The sequence below is a fragment of the Stegostoma tigrinum genome, chromosome 8, assembly GCF_030684315.1.
Source record: "Stegostoma tigrinum isolate sSteTig4 chromosome 8, sSteTig4.hap1, whole genome shotgun sequence".
NCBI classification, from domain to species: domain Eukaryota; kingdom Metazoa; phylum Chordata; class Chondrichthyes; order Orectolobiformes; family Stegostomatidae; genus Stegostoma; species Stegostoma tigrinum.
Genome location: NC_081361.1, coordinates 85,833,539 through 85,854,274, shown reverse-complemented (window position 1 = coordinate 85,854,274; position 20,736 = coordinate 85,833,539). Strand labels below are relative to the sequence as shown.

Genomic DNA, 20,736 nt, shown 5'->3' with positions numbered 1-20,736 from the left:
CCAAACAAAAATTCATCCATCGCATAAACCTCAATAGCTCTTTGATGACAGAATTCTGGATTACTAGTCTTTATTGTGGGAGTGGAAAAACATTTTCTGACATCTATCCTGAATGGCCCAACTCTTGTTTTGATAATACATTCCCATGAATAGTACTAGCCTACCAGAGGAAATGTTTTCTTTCTCTTTATCCTATCGATTTCATTGATCATCTTAAACTTCTCAATTAGGCACCCTAATCTGCTGAATTTTAGGGAATACGACTCTAGTGTATTGAATCTGCCCTTACTGTTTAACTCCTTTGGTTAATTTGCTTATTTTAGAGCATCATATGTCATAGTATTACCTAACTAAATTTATTTATAGTTTCAATCTATAGAAGATGTACAAAAATTGTTTCAAATCACATATTAGATTCACTGGCCTAAGAATAATTCCAGCTGCTGCCATAAAGTGGCTTGAATAATTGGTTGCTTTTCCTGAACATATATGTAATATGTAATCATCGTAGAATTCGCAGGAGAATAAGGAAATTTGATCTGAAGTGAATTATAAGAAATTAAGAGCCTTGTAAAATTTATTAAATTTTGTTATTCTGAAAAATAGTAGAGTCTTGTTACGAAGTTCCATCATTGTGTCATAGAGGGAATGCAGTCACTGTCATTTGGTTGTTAGCTGGGTTGTCATGGTTATCGGAAGCCACTTCTTTTGTTGGTTTTAAATTGTCAGGAGTACTGTGGGATTCAATTGTAATATTTGTGAAATAGTTTATCACTTTAATACTAGTATTTATTTTTATTTTAAATTTTATGTGGATGTCAGGTTGGCTCAGTTAAGAGAAAAGCCACTAAGTTAGAAGATTGTCTTCAAGCTAGACTTCAGGATTTTAGCTCACAATTTAGTTTTACAATACACTGCAGTGCTGAGAGAGAATGTAAAAAATGTTTTCTTTTGTATAGACTGAGGCTGTACTTGCCTGCTCAGGCAATTGGGTGGAAAAGAGTACTTTGTAGATGGTGAAAAGTTACATGCTGAACCCATGATACTTGGAGGTCCAGGTCCACAATATAATTTTAAAATAAAGCAACTTTGATATTGGTACAATACAAGTCTTGAAATTCTTCCATCAGGTCTTAATCACCATCATACATTATATTTTTGTACCCTAATGGGCCTAATATCAGATCACAGGGAGGAGGGGTGGTGAAGAAAGATGACTTAATCAAAGTTTTCAGTGTGTAATTGGAGCACTCAAAGTAAATAAAGGAAAAACCTTCTGTGTGTGGGAAATCTAGGATAAAAAGGCATTGTTTAAAAAAGCACTGTGCAGAGTGCAGTGGACACCAGTACACTGAACACATGTAAGGATGAGATAAATAGATTTTTAATTGGTTGAGGGGTAATGTGGAGTGGGCAGGAAAGTGAAATCGAGGCTGAGATGAGATCAGCCGTGGCTGATCCCCATTAAATGGCAAAACAGGCTCAAGGGCTGAATCGCCAACTGTTGGTCCAAGTTCTTATATACACTGTCATAGACTCATACAGCTTAGAAACAGGCCCTTCAGCCCACTATGTCTGTAACTGACCATAAAACACTGATTTAAACTAATCTCACTTACTTCCATTTGGTCCGTTGCCTATTATGCCTGGTATTTTAAGTGCTCGTCCAGATGCTTCTTAAATGTTGCAAGAGTATCTCCACCTACCAGCCTCTCAGGCAATGGATTCTGTATTTCTACCCCTCTAGGTGAAAAGACTTTTCCTCAGATCTCCTAGGGGTGGCACAGTGGCTCAGTAGTTAGCACTGCTGCCTCACAGCACCAGGGACCCGGGTTTGATGCCAGCCTTGGGTGACTGTCTGTGTGGAGTTTGCATATTCTCCCCATATCTGCATGGATTTTCTCCGGGTGCTTTGGTTTCCTTCCACAGTCTAAAGAAGATGTGCAGGTTAGGTGGATTGGCAATGCTAAATTGCCCTCAGTGTCTGGGGTGGGAAATGCAGGGATAGTGTGGAGGTGGGTCTGGATGGGATGCTCCTCAGAGGGCTGGTGTGGACTCAATGGACCAAATGGCCTGTTTCCACACTAGGGAATCTATGATTCAGTGAAATTGCTTATTTCTCACTTTAAACTTACGCTCTCTGGTCTTAGACACATCTGCCTTGGGAAAAGGATTGTCGCTGTCTTCCCTTATGTATGGCTGTCATAATTTTGTAGACCTGAATCAGGTCTCCTCTTGGCCTCCTGTACACCAGGGTAAACAAATTCAGCCTAACCAGTCTTTGCTCATACCTGGGACTTCCCTTTCTAGGCAACATCCTGGTGAATCTCCTTCGCACTTTTTCCAGTGAAATCAAATTTTTCTGATAGTATGATGACCAGAAATGCACATGGTATTCCATCCATGTATTAAGTTGGAACAAGACTTTCTTGCTGATGTGTTCTGGGGTAGTACTTTTAGCACTTAGTTAGCACTGTTGGCTCACAGCACCAGGGACCCAAGTTCGATTCTACCCTTGGGTGACTGTCTATCTGGAGTTTGCACGTTCTCCCTGTGTCAGCCCTTTTCCCACCCCTTAGCATGCCAATGCGGTATCTAATTTTTTTTTAACAATTCCATTGTTTTGGTATCTACAGCTGTACATACAAACACATTTTGGTCGTTCTTTGCCTGAAGAATAATATTTTATACGAAATACATGCCTTAAGTCCACCAGTTAATTTCAAGCAATATTCCAGAGCTACCTTTATTTCATTGAATACCCTTATCTCTAGAAATATCTTCTCTGAGAAGCCTTCTTGCCTGATAGTTAAGCCTTGACATTTGAAATAATACGGAAAATGCTGGAAAAATTCATCTGATCAAGCAGCGTCTGTGGAGCGAGAAAGCGTTTCCAAAAATGGGATGTTTCATCAGACCATTATTTCAGTTTATCTGCATGCAAGTTGGATTAGCTTCCTTTGGTCCTTTGAGTCTGCTGCTTATCTGCAGTTCTGTGCTTTTGTTTTGAGTTTTTCCAGTTTATCATGACTATGCTATATTTTTTCTTTGCTCCTCTCCCATGTTGTTAAACTGCTGTCATTGTTATTTCCAATGATGTTTCCACTTTGATAGGAAGAGTAGAAGTGCTGAACATTTTTCAAATGATGACAAATTGAAAATGCAGCTCTATCAAGGAGAACAGTGTCCTTGTTTGAATGGTTTGGGGAATAAAGCTAAGGAAGTCCATCTGTAGTTACTGCAGGCTTTGGTGAGATTATACCAGGAGTGTCATGAATAGTTTCATTATCTTTAACAGGAAGGATGGTCTTGCATTAGAAGGAGTGCAACAAACCTTCGCTTCTCTGAATCCTGGGATTGGGAGTTATCTTAAAAGGAAAGTCAGTAGAAGTTAGCATAGTAAGAATTAATTTGAATTCACAGATTATAGAGGGGATTTTCAATTCAGATGCTTGGAGGGTGTTTCTCTGGTTAGGGAAATTAAAACTCATAGTCCATCTTAGAATAAGTATTCAGTAACTTGGGACTCGTGTAAGGTGGATGGGGAAAGAATTAAAAGGGACCTAAGGGGCAACTTTTTCATGCAGAGGGTGGTGCATGTATGGAATGAGCTGCCGGAGGACATGGTGGAAGCTGGTACAATTACAACATTTAAAAGGCACCCAGATGGATATATGAATAGGAAAGGGACTAGATTAATTTAGGATATCTGGTCAGAGTGGAAGAGTTGGACTGAAGGGTCTGTTTCCGTGTGCTGTTTATCTCAATGACTTTATGAAGAAAGATTTCTTTCCAGGAAGGATTGTGAATCTTTGGAATTCTGTACCCCAAAAAGTTGAGAATATTCAAAATGGAGATTGATTGAAAAATTAGGATATTAAGGAAATTGAAAAACATTTTTAAAATGGGAAGGCAGAGTTGAACAAAGCCATGGTCTACCTAAATAACATAGCAGACACAAAATGTTCTTGTCCAACTCCGACTCCTTTCTTTGTTATGACGACTATTTCAATGGATACGACACCTGCTTTCAACGTTCTGACCTCCATAACCTGTCCCTATTCAAATTTACACCAAGAACTTTTTACCCATGACCCTTGTGCTTATGAACTACATTGCCTCTGGTTAAAAATCCATCAGTTTTAAAATTCTCTTTTTCTTCTTTTCAGATTACTGTCAAACTCAATAATCCAGCAGTTCTCTGATTCTGGCCACTTAATTATTTTTATTTTCTCATTGGTGAATGACCCTTCAACTGCAGCTCATTGTCTCACTACCTTACTTAACTTTGACTTTCCTGAAAACCTACCTCGAGTGAAACATATAGGATATTTTCCTCCATCAAAGTTGCATATCAAATTGTTGTAAGAAAATACAATAATGTATATATGTTGTTTTGATTTTGGAATTAAAGCTGTTGACATTGTCAAACTTTTAAGATGGTAAAGACATGGATCATGTTTTCAGTAACTATGGAGGAGAGTTGGAAGATAGAAGTGATGTTTTGGAAGGAAAGATCTAGAAGGCATGGTTCAACATAATATTGTATGAAATAAAATCCCAATGCATTGCAATCACTGCATATCCTTAAATCAAACTCATATTGAACGAATTTCCAGTGGGTAATCTCATGACTATAATTACTTGTCAATTAGCTAATTAAAGGTTACAGTTACATCAAACAATCACCGATTTGCTCAAGATCTCTCTGACATGTAAATTACTTTATAGACATTTGAATCAACTTGTTCAGATGTGTTAATGCACACCTCTGCAGCTAGTGGAAATCTGGCCCTTCTGGCAAATTAAGTTTTGTAGTTAAATGCATGCCTCAATGTTGAACAACCAACAAGAAAACAGTCACAGCTGAAACCTTAATTATTTAGCAACTATTCTGTACAGTCACATCCCTGGTGGACTAGATGGCAAACAGTGTCGACCATGATGTCTCGAGTTCACTTAGCTGTTGATTCAGACAGTTCTATTAGGGGTAGAAAGTGATTAATTATCTCTTTCAGTTTGTGCATCGCTGGATTGATCCTGCACTGAAGGATGAATTGGGGGAGCAAATATTGTGCCCTTGCTGGTTATGTTTGTGCTACACTGGAAGTACTGAAAATCCTCCAGTCCATTAGAAATGGGCATATGCTTGGTTATTCTGCTTGTTTTACCCTTGTTCCACACCTTTCTAAATATTTATGACTTCATTGCAGTTTCTGTAATTGTTATAATCTCTTACAGTTTACATGTGTCTTTACTGATTACCCAAGTAACCCCACTTCAGCTCCCTATTTGTAGCAAATTGTTATTGTCGAATACTTGGTTGTCCACTTTATCCAAAGGTGGCGACCTTGTTACCATTGTTTTCTTAGTGCCTGAAAATAGGGATGACATGCTTCCATTCCAGTCGATGTGAATGTCTGATAAGTCGAACATATGATGTGCAGACTGTGAAACATAGTGCTTGAAGTGATAGAAGACGGATTATTTGGAGGCTTTTGCACTCCTTCTGATGTATCAACTTCACCATGGCACCTTCCTGATGAAGTTTTTTGATTTTTTTTTTTTCTTTTTCATCCCAATTTAACCTATTAAATTTTGGTCAGTCATATACGAGGGTTGCCTGTGCATAGTGGGTAAGACCATAAGACCTCCAGGCGAAAGTAGGCCATTCAGTCCATTGTGTTTGCTCTGCCATTCAATGAGATCATGGCTGATCTGTCCCCAACCCCACTTTTATGCCTTTTTCTTGGGAGGGATGGGGGCAGTGGGTGTGCAAGAGGGAGACAAAGGATGTGCAGTCTGGGTAAACCTGAAGTTTTGGAGTCCATGCAGAGGAAGTTGAGTCTGTAACTACCTGAAAAACTGATGGGATTAGGGTGTGGCAGTGATTCCATCAGACTGATCTATAGGTCTTGGCAAAAAATTCCTTCAACCTTCCCTGTTGATCTTATCGGCTTTCCCACTTGGTCATTCTTGTCAGAAACCTATCCTCCTCACAAAGTGTCTCTGCATTCTTTCCTGCTCACAGTTGGCCAAATTGTGGTCCAATGGCAAGGGGTTTCCTAAAGACTGGAGGTCAGGCTGTACTGTGTGGCAGTCTCTGCGTGGTCATAATACAGATACGTATATAGCCAGAAGTAGATGAAACTATTAAAAAAATGTCAAATCAGTGGCAGTCGTCTTCATTGGGAAAGTCAAGTATCTGCAATAATGCAGTCCTGGGGATAAAGCAGACTGATGCAAGATAATTAAAACATCACAGAACGTCAGCAGTACGAATACAGAACCTAGGACTCTAACTGGTGTGTTGTGCAGGACAGACAATGTCATCTATATCTGGAGAGTACATTCAGGAACTTTATCAAGCTTGAAAGATATTGTCAATTAAGATTTTTCCACAGGTTGCAATTCACAATAGGAAGGAAGGAAATAAGGTAGAAACTTCTAAACTGAAGCAAAGCATTGCTTTTAATCCCTTTGGTGAAATATGATCTAGATGTTTAGTGAAACTGAGGAGTTTGAAGATTGATGTCAGAGAAAATCAGTAGCCATGGTTTTTCCAGATCTTTAACAGCACTAATGAAGGAAGAAGAGAAGAATGAGCATTGAACTGTCAGACAGGAACTGTTGTAAATTAACTGTTAACTGAAAGTTTAAACAAACCAAGTTTTGCTCAGATCAGCTATGACATTATGAAATGGTAGATCATGCTTAACAGGTTGAACAGAGTCATAGAGCAGCAGAGCATGGAAACAGACCCTTCAGTCCAACTCATTCTCGTCCACTAGATATCTTAAATTAATCTGATCCCATTTGCCAGCATTTGGTTCACATCCCTGTTAACCATTTCTATTCATATACTCATCCAGATGCCTTTTAAATGTTGTAACTGTACCAGCCTCCACCACTTATTCCCTACACTCATGACCTCTGTGATAATGTTGCCTGTGGGTCCCTTTTGAATCTTTCCTCTCTCACCTTAAAACCTATGCTGTCTAGTTCTGCCCCCCCCCCCCCCCCCACACACACACACGCACACATGCACACACACACACACACGTGCACACACACACACACACGTGCACATGCGCGCACACGCGCACACCCACACCCAATCCGGCCATACGCCTCATGACGCTATAAACCTCTAAGGTCACCTCGCAACCCCTGACACGCCAGGGAACAAAGCCCCAGCCTAGTCAGCCTCTCCCTATAGCTCAGACCCTCCAACCTTTGCAACATCCTTGCAAATCTCTTGGGAACCACACCCTTCTTATAGCTGAAACACCAGAATTGCATGCAGAATTCCATAGGTGGCCTAACCAATGTCCTGTACAGCTGCAACATGAACTCCCAACTCCTATACTCAATGCACTACCAGTATAGGCAAGCATACCAAACACTGCCTTCACTGTCCTGTCTGCCTGCAACTCCGCTTTCAAGGAACTGTGATCCTGTACTCCAATGTCTCTTTGTTCAGCAATACTCCCTAGGACCTTATCGTTCAGTGCGAGTCCTGCCCAGATTTGTCCTTCCAAAATGTAGCATTTCACATTTCTCTAAATTAAACTCCATCTACCAGTCCTCGGCTCCTCAGCCCGTCGGTCCATCTGATCAAGGCCCTGTTGTACTTGAGGTAATCACCGATTTTGGTGTCTCTGCAAACTTACTAACCGCACCGCCTGTGTTCACATCCAAATCATTTATGTAAATAACGAAAAGCAGTGAACCGAGCACCAATCCTTGTGGCATACCACTGGTCACGGGATTCCAGACTGAAAAGTAGCCCTCCGCCACCACCCTCTGTCTCCTACCTTCAAGTCAGTTCTATATCCAGATGTCCAGTTTTCCGGATATTCTATTTGATTTAATCTTGCTAACTAGTCTACCATGAAGAACCTTGTTGAATGCCTTACTGAAGTCCACATAGATCATGTCCAATGCCCTGCCTTCATCAGTCCTCTTCGTTACTTTTTCAAAAGACTCAATTTAGTTAATGAGACAAAGCCACGTTGACTGTACAAATTCAGTCACCTCCTTTCGAAACGCGTGTAAATTACGTCTCTCAGGATCCCCTCCCACACTTGCCCACCACCAATATCAGGCTTACCAGTCTGTAATTCCCTGACTTTTCCTTGCTTCCTTTCTTAAAAAGTGGCATCACGTTAGCCAACCTCCAGCCTTCCAGCACCTCACCTGTGGCTGTCAATGATACAAATATCCTACTCTTGCTCCTAGTTCACATTTGTGTAACAAAATCAGGAGTATCTTTTTAAATGAAGCTTGGAGTGTGTATTTTGAACTTGAACTATTAATATGAAGTATTTTTCATAGCTCTGTTCTTCTTGTGGTCCTCCTCTGAAGAGCATCCCTCCCAGTCCACCCTCCCTCTACCCTGTCCCTGTAACCCTGCATTTCACAAGGCTAATCCACTCAGCCTGCATGTTCTTGGACACTATAGGCAATTTAGCACAGCCAATTCACCTGACCTGCCCATCTTGGGACTTGGAGCAAACTGGAGCATCCAAAGGAGAGAAAGGGAGAATGTGCAAATTCTACGCAGACAGTAGCCTGAGGGTGGAATTGAACCCAGGTCCCTGGAGCTGTGTGACACAGAGTGACAGAAGCGTCCAATTACATTGTTGTTTTGAAGGATCTTGCTGAACATAGGTTGGCAGCTGCGTTAAGCTATGCTATGACAGAACATTTCAAACTGGATTTGAATGCCTTGGAATGAAAGGTTCATATAAATGGTAGTTATTTCTTTTAAATCATTTGCTTGCATTGTTAATAATGCTCTGACCATTTGATCTTTTTAAAATTTGCTAATTGAAATTTTGATTCATTCAGAAGTTCATTCAAATTATGTACGGATGTTGTTCTGATTTCATTATTAATTTCTGTCATAACCATTAATAGAGCCATAACCTTTAATAATTTCATTTTCTAATTAGTTTGAATACTCATTTTTATAGTGTATATATCATCTTCATGACAAACGTTGATACTTTGTTACCAAACGGACAACTGGATGGATAATTTAGTAGTTTTGAGGAAGAGGTTAATGAGGACTGAGAAATCTTTACAAAGCCCAAGAACAGACTTAAGCAGGTTAGAATTTTAATAACTAATATTATTATAATTGCATGCACACAGTCACAGTGCAAAAACAGGAATTCCTTACATGATTACTGGAATCCACGAACAAATTGGTATTGGATATTTAGGGGAGTGATTGCGGCTGAACTGTTTTTAATTCACTCCAGGAGGTGGTTGTCGCTGGTTGGTCAGCATTTATTGCCTGTCGCAACAAATTTCCAAGTCAGGAGTGAGTAGCTTGGAGGCAAGTTTGCAGGTATGGGTGTTTGCAGCACTGTGCTGCTCTTGTCCTTCAAGATGGAAGTGGTCATAAATTTGGAAGATGCTGCTGAAGGTTCTTGTAGTTAGTACACACTACTGCTACTGAGTGTCAGTGGTGGAGGGAGTGGTGCTTGAGGACATGGTGCCAATCAAGTGGGCTACTTTGTCCTCAATGGTGTCAAACTTCTTCAGTGCTGTTGGAGTTGCTGCACCCATGCAGGCATGTAGGGTTCCATCGCGCTTCTGACTTGTGCCTTGTAGATAGTGTGCAGTCTTTGGGGAATCAGGGAGTGAATTACTCGCTGCAGCATTCCTAACCTGCTCCTAGAGCCACTATGTTTATGTGGTAAGTCCTGATGTGTTTGGTCAATGGTAAACCCTCCCTCCTCGACCCGAACAATAATAATATTGATAGATTCAATGAGAGTAAAACTATTGAATGTCAAGGGATGCTGGCTACATATTCTGTTATTGGAGATAGACATTGCCTGGCATTTGTGAGCTGCCAGTGTTACCAGCCACTTGTTATTTCCGATATTGTCTAGATCTTGTTACGTTTGAACACGACTGCTCCCATATCTGAGGAGTTGTGAATTGTCCCACAGTGGCTAAAGACTGGTATCTGTGATGCTCGGGACCGCTGGAGGAGGCCAAACTGGATCGCCCACTCGGTATTTCTGCCTGAAAATTGCTGTGAATGCTTCAGCCTTCTGTTTTGCACTGATGTGCGGGGCTGCTGTACTGTTGAGGTTGGAGGTATTTGTGGCATCTCCTCCTCCAAATGAGTTGTTTATTTGCCCACCAATATTTTACTGTGACAGGACCGCAGAGCTTGGCTGTGAAATCACTAAGCTCTGTCTATCACTTTTTGCTTGCCAGACAGCATAAGTAGTTGGTCCCAGTTGGTAGCTTCACCAGGTTGTCACCTCATTTTCAGGTATGGCTGGTGCTACTCCTGATGTGCCGCCTTGCACTCTCCATTGCACCAGTATTGACCTCTAACTTGATGGTCATAGTTGAGTAGGGGATATGTCGAGCCATGAGGTTGCACAATGGGCTGGTGTGTGATTCTGCTGCTTTTGATAGCCCACATTACCTCATGATGCCCAATCTTGAGTTGCTGGGTCAGTTTGAAGTCTGTTCCATTTACCGTGGTGATAGTGCCACCCAACATGATGGAGCCTATTCTTAATGTGCAGGCGGCACAAGGACTGTGTTGCAGTCACTGCTACCAATACTGTCATGGACAGAAGCATCTGCAGGCACCAACTTGGTAAGGATGAAATCAAGTATGTTTTTCCCTCTTCTCCTTGGTTTCCTCACCACCTACTGCAGACCCAGTCTAGCACTTCTGTCTTTAGGTAGTGCTGCTGCGAGCCTCTTTTGGTGTTTGGCACAGAAATGCCCCACCCAGAGTACAGTCTGTGCTCTTGCCACCCTTAGTGCCTCCTCCAAATGTTCTTCATCATGGAGGAGTACTATTTTATCAGCCAAGGGACAATGGTGCTCGGTAATCAGCAGGAGATTTCCTTGCCGCTGCCATGAGACTTCATGGGGTCCGGGCTTGATGTTGGGGACTCTCAATTCCTTCTCAACCATATTCTACTGTGCCACCACCTCTGTTGTCTGTGGGATAGGATATATTCTGGGATAGTGATGGTGGTGTCTGGGACTTATGATTCTGTGAAAATTACACTGAGAGTTTTGTGGAAAACAAACTGAGGGTTTCAGTGCTGATCCTTGTAATCAATGCTGGACAGTGGCTCCAGTCTGTCAAACAACCATCTGCCACCACCCTTTATGTCCAATTACTAAGCTAGTTTCTGATTCATCTCGCCAGGTTTCCATCAGTTCCATGTGCTTTCACCTTTTCAGTCAGCCTCCCATGTGGTTCCTTATCAAAAGCTTCCCTCATCCACACATTTGATGACGCATTTTCAAAAACTCTAACAAATTTATTAGGCATGCCCTTCCTCTGGCAAGTTCATAATGACTATCCTTTACTAATTCATGTTTTTCCAAATAGATATTTATTCTCTCCATCAGAATTCTCTCTAATAGTTTCTCTAACACTGACTTGAGACTCACTAGCCTGTAATTTCTGCCACCTTTCACAAAAAGTGAAACCATATTAACCATCTTCCAGCCCTACAGGACTTGCCCCATCGCCAGAGAGGAATTAAAAACGTGTGTCAGAGCCTGCAATTTCCTACCTAATCTCCCCCATTAGCCTGGGATACAATTCATCCGAGCCAGGGAATCTGTTCGTTTTTAAGCTCATCAGAGCTTCCAATAGCTTCCTATTTCCTACATCAAACTGTGCAAGTTCCTTCCAGTAGCTTCCCATTTCCTACATCAAACTGTGCATGTTCCTCACACACCACCCCACCAACCTCCGGATACAACACATCATCCTCTGACACTTTCGCCATCTACAATCCGACCCCACCACCCAAGACATTTTTCCATCCCCACCCTTGTCTGCTTTCTGGAGAGACCACTCTCTCCGTGACTCCCTTGTTCGCTCCACACCGCCCTCCAGCCCCACCACACCCGGCACCTTCCCCTGCAGCTGCAGGAAATGCTACACTTGCCCCCACACCACCTCCCTCATCCCCATCCCAGGTCCCAAGATGACTTTCCATATTAAGCAGAGGTTCACCTGCACATCTGCCAATGTGGTATACTGTATCCATTGTACCTGGTGTGGCTTCCTCGACATTGGGGAAACCAAGCAGAGGCTTGGGGAACACCTTTGCAGAACACCTCCGCTCGGTTCGCAATAAACAACTGCACCTCCCAGTCGCAAACCATTTCAACTCCCCCTCCCATTCTTTAGATGACATGTCCAACATAGGCCTCCTGCAGTGCCACGATGATGCCACCCCAAGGTTGCAGGAACAGCAACTCTCATTCCGCTTGGGAACCCTGCAGCCCAATGGTATCAATGTGGACTTCACCAGCTTCAAAATCTCCCCTTCCCCCACCACATCCCACAACCAGCCCAGTTTGTCCCCTCCCCCCACTGCACCACACAACCAGCCCAGCTCTTCCCCTCCCCCCACTGCATTCCAAAACCAGCCCAGCCTGTCTCTGCCTCCCTAACCGGTTCTTCCTCTCACCCATCCCTTCCTCCCACCCCAAACCGCACCTCCATTTCCGACCCACTAACCTCATCCCACCTCCTTGACCTGTCCGTCTTCCCTGGACTGACCTATCCCCTCCCTACCTCCCCACCTATACTCTCCTCTCCACCTTTTCTCTCCATCTTCAGTCCGCCTCCCCCTCTCTCCCTATTTATTCCAGAATCCTTACCCCATCCCCCTCTCTGATGAAGGGTCTAGGCCCGAAACGTCAGCTTTTGTGCTCCTGAGATGCTGCTTGGCCTGCTGTGTTCATCCAGCTTCACACTTTATTATCCAAGTTCCTCACAGCCCCTTTTCTTGAATTCCGTACCAATTAAAGAGAAGTATTCATTTATCATCCTGCCAATATCCTGTGGTGTCATACACTGTCCTCTTTCCTACTGTTTCCCTAGTTAGCATATTCGCTTGAGTATATTTATGAAATATTTTAAAGCTCTCCCTTATCCTGTTGGCAAGTCCTTTTTCACATTCCCTTTCTTCTCTTGTTGTTACTGTTTTCTCGTGGTCCCCCTTATACCTTCTATATTGCTGTTGGGCTGCAGTTGAATTGCCTCCTTTTGGATTTGCTAAAGCCTTACTCCTCCTCATCAGCCCTGAGTTGTCCTAGACATCCAAGGTTCCCTAACTTATTGCTCTTATATTTCTGTCTAGAGTACATGTTGGACCTGTACCCACCTGAGCTCTTTCTTTTTTAATGCAATGCCACCCCCCCTCCACCGTGCCCCTCCCCCTTCCCGCCCCACCACGCACAATTTAATAAAATCTGCCTTGCCTGAATCCAAAGCCATTTTTGCAGGCCTTCTTTTTCCTTTTCCGTAACACATTTGAACCGTACTATGTTGTGCTTGTTATTGCTAAAACATTCCCCAAATGCCACGTTGAATACTTGTCCAGCTTAGTTCCCCAGAACCAGATCCAGCACTGTGCCATCCCATGTTGGGGCTTCTACATATTGATACAAAAAACTTCTCTAGATACATTTCAAGAAATAAGCCTCCTCTACACACTTAACACTATGATTATGCTATTTTATGCTGGGAAAATTTGAAATCCACTGGTATAATTTGTAGCATAGACAGGGCTGATTTTTCTGTTGCCTTTTCTCATGCTTTGGTTGATGTCAGGTGACCCATCCAGTTTCATTTCTCTGAGACTTTATAGTGCTTGATACAAATGAGCCACTTTCTAGGCCATTTCAAAGGAATGTTGAGAGTCAACCACTTGGCTCTGGAGTCACATGTAGGTCAGACTTGATGAAAATGGCATTCCCTTACCTGAGGACATGAGTGAGCCAGATGGGTTTTTCAACAATTGACAATTCATATCATTGCTAGAATTTTAGCCCGATCAATTCATCACTTTCAAATATAAGTCCAACCCTTGCTAAGGAATCTGCCAGCACCACTCTTCCCAGGCAGTTCATTCCAAATCCTGACAGCTCTGAGGGTGGTGCAGTGGTTTTCACTGCTGCATCACAGCACCAGGGATCTGGGTTCAATTCTAGCCTTGATCAACTGTCTATGTGGAGTTTGCACCTTCAGCCATGTCATAGAGGTATACAGCATGGAAACAGACCTTTCAGCCTAACTCGTCCGTGCCAACCAGATATCCTAGATAAGTCTCGTCCTATTTGCCAGCATTTGGCCCTAATCCCTCTAAACCCTTCCTGTTCATATACTCATCCAGATGCCTTTTAAATGTTGTAATCATACCAGCCTCCTCCTCCTTCCTCTGGCAGATCATTCCATTCATGCACCCCTCCCCACTTTGTGTGAAAATGTTGTCCCTTAGGTCCAGTTTATGTCTTTCTGCTCTCACCTTAAACCTATGCCGTCTAGTTCTGGACTGCCCCACCCCAGGGAAAAGACCTTGTCTGTTTACCCTGTCTGTGCCCCTCACAATTTTATAAACCTCAATAAGGTCACCACTAAGTCTCTGACACCCCAGAGAAAATAGCCGCAGCCTATTCAGCCTCTCCCTGTAGCTCAGGCTCTCTAATTTTGGCAACATCCTTGTAGTTCTGTTACGAGCCCTTTTGTAGTTTCGCAGCATCCTTCCTACAGCAGGGAGACCAGAATTGCATGCAGTACTTCAAATGTGGCCAAATGAATGTCCTGTACAGTTGCAACGTGACCTGTCAACTCCCATGCTCAATGCACTGACCATTAAAGGCAAGCATACCAAACGCATTGTTCACCATCCCATCTACCTGCGATTCCACATTCAAGGAGCTATGAACTTGCACCTTAAGGTCTTTTTGTTCAGCAACACTCCCCAGGTCTTTACCATTAAGTGTATAAGTCTGGCCCTGATTTGCTTTTCCAAAATGCAGTGCCTCACATTTATCCAGATTGAATTCAATCTGCTAAACCTCAGCCCATCTGATCAAGATCCTATTGTACTCTAAGGTAACCTCCTTTGCTGTCCATTTCACCTCCAATTTTAGTGCCATCTTACTAACCATACCTCCTATGTTCACATCCTAATCAGTCATATAAATGACAAAAAGCAGTGGACGCAGCGCTGATCCTTGCCACACTGCTAGCCACAAGTCTCCAGTCTGAAAAGCACCCCCTGCACCACCTGTCTCTGTCTTCTACCTTTTGAGCCAGTTCTGAATCCAAATAACTAGTTCTCCCTGTATTCCATGTGATCTAACCTTGCTAACCAGCCTATGAGGAACCTTATCGAACACCTTACTGATTTCCAAAAAGACCGCATCCACTGGCCTGCCCTCATCAATCCTCTTGGTTACTTCTTCAAAAAACTCAATCAAGTTAGTGACACATGATTTCCCACGCACAAAGCCATGTTGACTATCCCTAATCAGTCCTTTCCAAATACATATTAATCCGGTCCCTCGGGGTTCCCTCCAACAACCTGCCTACCGCCGATGTCAGGCTCACTGGCCTCTAGTACCCTGGCTTTTCCTTACCACCTTTTGAAAATAGTGTCTGCGTGGGTTTCCTCCCACAGTACAACGATGTACAGGTTAGGTGGGTTGGCCAAACTAAATTGTCGAATAGTGTCTTGAGATGTGCAGGCTAGGAGGGTTAGCTATGGTAAATGTAGGATCACAGGAATCGGGTAGAGGACTGGTTTTAGGTGGGATGCTGTTCAGAGGGTCAGTGCAGACTTGATGGGCTGAAGGGTCTCTTTCCGAACTGTAGAGATTCAGTGAGTAAAGAAGTTTCTCTTATCACGCTTAGTCCTCTTGCTGGCATTCTTGAAATTGTGACCCTAGTTATTTATGTGCCAATTAGTTTAAACAGTCTATTTTTACCCTATCAAAATTCTTCATGATTTTGAACACTTCATTAAGGTCATCTCTTAATCTTGGCTGCTTCAAGGAGAATAAGCCCAAATTTTCTCACCTTTCCTTGTATCTAAAACCCCTTATTCCTGGCATCATTCTAGTAAATCTCCTTAGAATAATCTGCTCCTGTAAAAAGGGGCCCAGAACTGAACACAATACTCCAAATGTAGTCTGGCCAATGATTTGCTGAGGCGTTGGATCACTTCCTTGCTTTCATACTCCACACCTCTATTTATAAATCCATGGGTCTTACAAGCCTTCTCAACTGTTTCAACTTGCCTGGCTACCTTCAGACAATAATGCACATGAACCCCAAGGCCCCTCTGCTCCTGTACTCCCCTTTAAAGTTGTACCATTGAGCCCATGTTGTTTCTTCTACCAAAATGCATTGCCACTCTCTCTCAAGATAGCAGTAGAGTAGAATTCCTGAGCCAGAGCTCATCTGCTCCATCTATTTCTTTTCTTTTTTTTGTCTTTTTTTTAAATGGCTTTTCTTTCCCTTTCTTCTCACCTCTTATCCTTGAGCCTCGAATCAAGTCATCAGAGCCCTGGCCTCAAACACGTCGAGTTGAAGTCAGCACGGACTGCTCGTCTCAGCATTGATTCCCAGCCTCGCAAGCCTCGAGGTGAAGCCAGCGTGGTCTCCCAGCCTTGAGATAAATCCAGAGCGGTCTCCCACCCTAGAGGGCCTTGACGTGAAGCCTGGCGTGGTCTGGAGGCATATACTAGTGCAGACTGGGTTAGAAGAACTGTCATTCTGAACTTTTTATTTCTTTATTTTCCTAATTTAATCCTATGATTTTGTACTTTTGTACCTAAGTTGGTGTGACAGTCTGTAATGCTGGACCTTTTATTTCTTCATTCTTCTCATCTTTTTCTGAAGAATTTGTACTTAAGAATCTGTACCTTTGTACCTAAGGCAGTGCCATAATCGGTGACTTGTAAACTTTTCACTATACTCATGGGATGTGTGACAATAAAGCAAATCTTAATTCACATTTCTCTGCATTGAAATTCATCTGCCATCTTGTCGACGTCCCTCTGACATTGCTCAACATCATTGTCACATTTTACTATTCTCCCTAGTTTAGTATCTATAAATTTAGAGATCATATAAAGCAGGTTTAAGCTTTTTGGCTTCTTGAGTCTGTTCTGCCCTTCAGTATGATCATGGCTAATCTGATTGTGACTTCAATCCACGTTCCTGACTACCAGCCATATCCTTTGTTAGCCTAGAAACATGACAGATTACACTCATGTTGGGCTGATAGGTGGCAAGTGGCATTCATGCCATGCAATACTAAGCAATGACCTGTGATATTCAATGGCATTGCCATTGCAGACTTCCCAGATGCTGGATGGTTATCATTCACCTAAACTGGAGCAGCTATTTAAATACTGTGTCTATAAGAGCAGGCAGGAAGTTATGAATTCTGTGGTAAGTAACTCATGTTCTCATTTCCCAAATGCTGTCCACTATCTACAAGATACAAATCAAAGTTAAGACCATGAGAAATAGGAACAGAATTAGGCTGCCCTGAGCCTGCCCTGCCATTCCTCACATCCACTTCTCCGTGTTTTCTCTGAAGCCCTTGATTCCCTTACTGATCAAGCATCTATCTATCTCAGCCTAAAATATACTCGAGGATTCTGGTCCCTCAACTCTCTGTGGCAAGGAGTTCCAAAGACATGCAACTCTCAGTAGAAATTCCTCCTCCTCTCCGTATTAAATTGGCACTCTTAGTTCTGAGGCAGTGCCCTCTAGTGATATACTCCCTTATATGGCTGAATATCCTTGCAGCATTTACCCTGTCAAGCCCCTGAAGAGTCCTGTATGTTTCAATGAGATCACCAATTGTCCTTCTAAATTCCAATGTGTAAAATCCCAACCATTTTAACTTTTGCTTGAAAGACAATCCCTCCGGGCCAGTGATCATCCTCATGAATCTTTGGACTGTCTCCAGTGAAATAATATCTTTCCTTAAATAAGTGAATTAAGACTGTTCACAGTACTCCAGATGTGCTGTCACCAGCCTCCTTGTTCAATTGCTGAACAACTCTCATACTTCTGTCCTCCACCCCACTGAAATATGAGCCAACATTCCATTAGACTCTTTCATTACCTGATGCACCTGCGTGCTAACTTTGTGTTTTATGCGCAAGTAGCCCAAGCCCCTTTGTGTTGAAGCTTTCAACAACTTTTCCCACTTATATAATACTTTGTTCTTTTGTCCTCCCTTCCAAAATGACCAACTTGACATTTTCCCACAACCTGCTTCAGTTGCCAACTTTTTGCCCACTTAACTGTGTCCCAACCTTTTAATCTCTCTGGCAACTTATCTTTCTGTCCTTTCTTTTCTCACGCTGCAAATTTGACCATGTTAAATTTTCTTCCTTCCTCCAAGTCAATGATTATATGTTGTGAAGAAAAGTGGGGGGTCCAGCACTGTTCCCTGTACAACGTCACAGGTTATAAACCACCAAGCTGAAGAAGAACCCTGTAGCTCCACTCCATCAATATTTCCTGTCCATTAGTGAATTCTCTATCCATGCCAATTAGTATCTCCAGCACCATGGGCTGTTGTCTTATGACTTGACCTTTGGTGAGGTACTTGGTTGAATGCCTTCTGGAAGTCCAAATACAACACATTTATTGGGCAATTTAGCATGGACAGTGGGAGGAACCTAGAGAGGAAACCCATGCAGACACAGGGAGAAAGTGCAAACTCCCCACAGTCACCCAAGACTGGAATTGAACCCGGGTCTCTGGGGCTATAAGACAGCCGTGCTAGCTGCTGTGCCACCCTATAGGGCCAGGTCTATCTGAATTTAGCCCCCTTGGTATGTTGAGTACTGCCTACCTAGTGATGGTGATGCTACTTGATTCTTTCCTTGTATTCCTTAGAAGTAATAGGATGTTCAAAGTATCTTCCGTTGATTGTGATGGATTATTTTACACTTGTCTGGATTTATGCAACTCCAACAATATTCGATGTCAAGATGATCCAAAAAAAATGCGCACCATTTAATTTGCATTCCATCTACCACTTACAACATTCATTTCCTCCACCATTGACACACATGACAACTTTGTGTTCAGTTTACAAGTTGCTCTGCAGTAACTTAGCAATCACCATCAACAACACCTTTCAAGCCCATGTCCTCTACCACCTAGAAGGACAACAGCTGCTGATACATGGGAGCATCACTAGTTGAAAGTTTCCTTCCAAATCACATACTGGTTTTCAAGAAGATTTGTGGCTTGGGTTGTGGATGAAGTTGTAGACATGCTTGCCAAGCCGGTGGGTTTGGTTGCAAATGTTTTGTCTACTTACTAGGTAACGTAGTCGATGTGTCACTGATGCAGCGTCGGTGTTCTGTCACACTTATTTATATGCCTCCGTTTGTTAGGGTCTTTGGTACCACTTCTGGTTCTGTTTCTTAGTGGTTTGTACACAGGGTCAAATTCATTTGACGATGGAATTCCGGTTAGAATGCCAGACCTCCAGGAATTTCCTGACGTGTCTCTGTTTGGCTTGTGCAATTATGGCTGTGTTGTTCCAATGGTATTTGTGTCCGTCATTGTCCATGTGTAGCAAGACAAGTGAGAATTGGTCATGGCTCTTGGTGCCTAGTTGGAGTTCATGTCTTGTCATTTTTAGAACATAGAACATAGAAAAGTAGAGCACAGTACATGCCCTTCAGCCCACGATGTTGTGCCGTGGAATAATCCTAATTCAAAAATAAAATAACCTAACCTACATTCCCCTCAATTCACTGCTGCCCATGTGCATGCCCAGCAGTCGCTTAAATGTCACTAATGACTCCGCTTCCACGACTACCACTGGTAAACTATTCCACGCGCTCACAACTCTCTGGGTGAAGAACCTCCCTCTGACGCCTCCTCTATACCTTCCTCCTAACACCTTAAAACTATGATCCCTCGTGGCAGTCAATCCTGCCCTTTGGAAAAGTCTCTGGCTATCGACTCTATCCATGCCTCTCATTACCTTGTACACCTCGATCAGGTCACCTCTCTTCTCCTTCTCGCCAGAGAAAAAAGTCCGAGCTCAGTTAACCTCTCCTGGTAAGACAAGCCCTCCAGTCCAGGCAGCATCCTGGTAAACCTGCTTTGCACCCTCTCCAAAGCTTCCACATCTTTCCTATAATCGGGCGACCAGAACTGGACACAATATTCCTAGTGTGGTCTCACCAGGGTTTTGTAGAGCTGCAGCATAACCTCGCGGCTCTTAAACTCGATCCCCCTGTTAATGAAAGCCAAAACATCATATGCTTTCTTAACAACCTTATCCACATGGGTGGCAACTTTGAGGGAGCTATGCACTTGAACACCAAGATCCCATTGTTTCTCCACACTGCCGAGAATCCTGCCTTTAATCCTATATTCAGCATTTAAGTTCGACCTTCCAAAATGCATCACTTTGCATTTATCCAGGTTGCACTCCATCTGCCATTTCTCAGCCCAGCTCTGCATACTGTCAATGTCTCAGTGAAGCCTGCAATAGCCCTCGATACTATCAACGGCACCTCCAACCTTTGTGTCATCAGCAAACATACTAACCCACCCCTCAACCTCCTCATCCAAGTCATTTATAAAAACTACAAAGAGCAGAGGCCCAAGAACAGAGCCCTCCGGGACACCACTCAGCACTGACCTCCAGGCAGAATACTTACCATCTACAACCACTGTCTGCCTCCTGGCAGACAACCAATTCTGAATCCAGACAACCAAATCACCCTGTATCCCATAACTCCTGACTTTATGAGTGAGCCTGCCATGGAGAACCTTACCAAATGCCTTGCTGAAGTCCATGTACACCACATCCACTGCTCGACCCTCGTCAACCTGTCTCGTGACTTCCTCAAAGAACTCAATAAGATTTGTAAGGC

At 43.0% G+C, this 20,736-nt stretch overlaps 1 protein-coding gene across 3 annotated transcripts in view; it reads left to right on the top strand.

Moving 5' to 3' along the window:
- ccdc18 (coiled-coil domain containing 18) overlaps window positions 1-20,736 on the top strand; it is a 162,514-nt gene that overhangs the window by 1,181 nt on the left and 140,597 nt on the right. For 2 of the 3 annotated variants that reach the window (XM_048539892.2, XM_059648073.1), the window contains exon 2: window positions 8,979-9,114. The exons of the other annotated variant lie outside the window; for it this stretch is intronic. In XM_048539892.2, coding sequence (XP_048395849.2) covers window positions 9,035-9,114 — 80 coding nt within the window. In that variant the 5' untranslated portion in view covers window positions 8,979-9,034. The remainder of the gene's footprint in view (window positions 1-8,978; window positions 9,115-20,736) is intronic. 3 annotated transcript variants of the gene reach the window in all.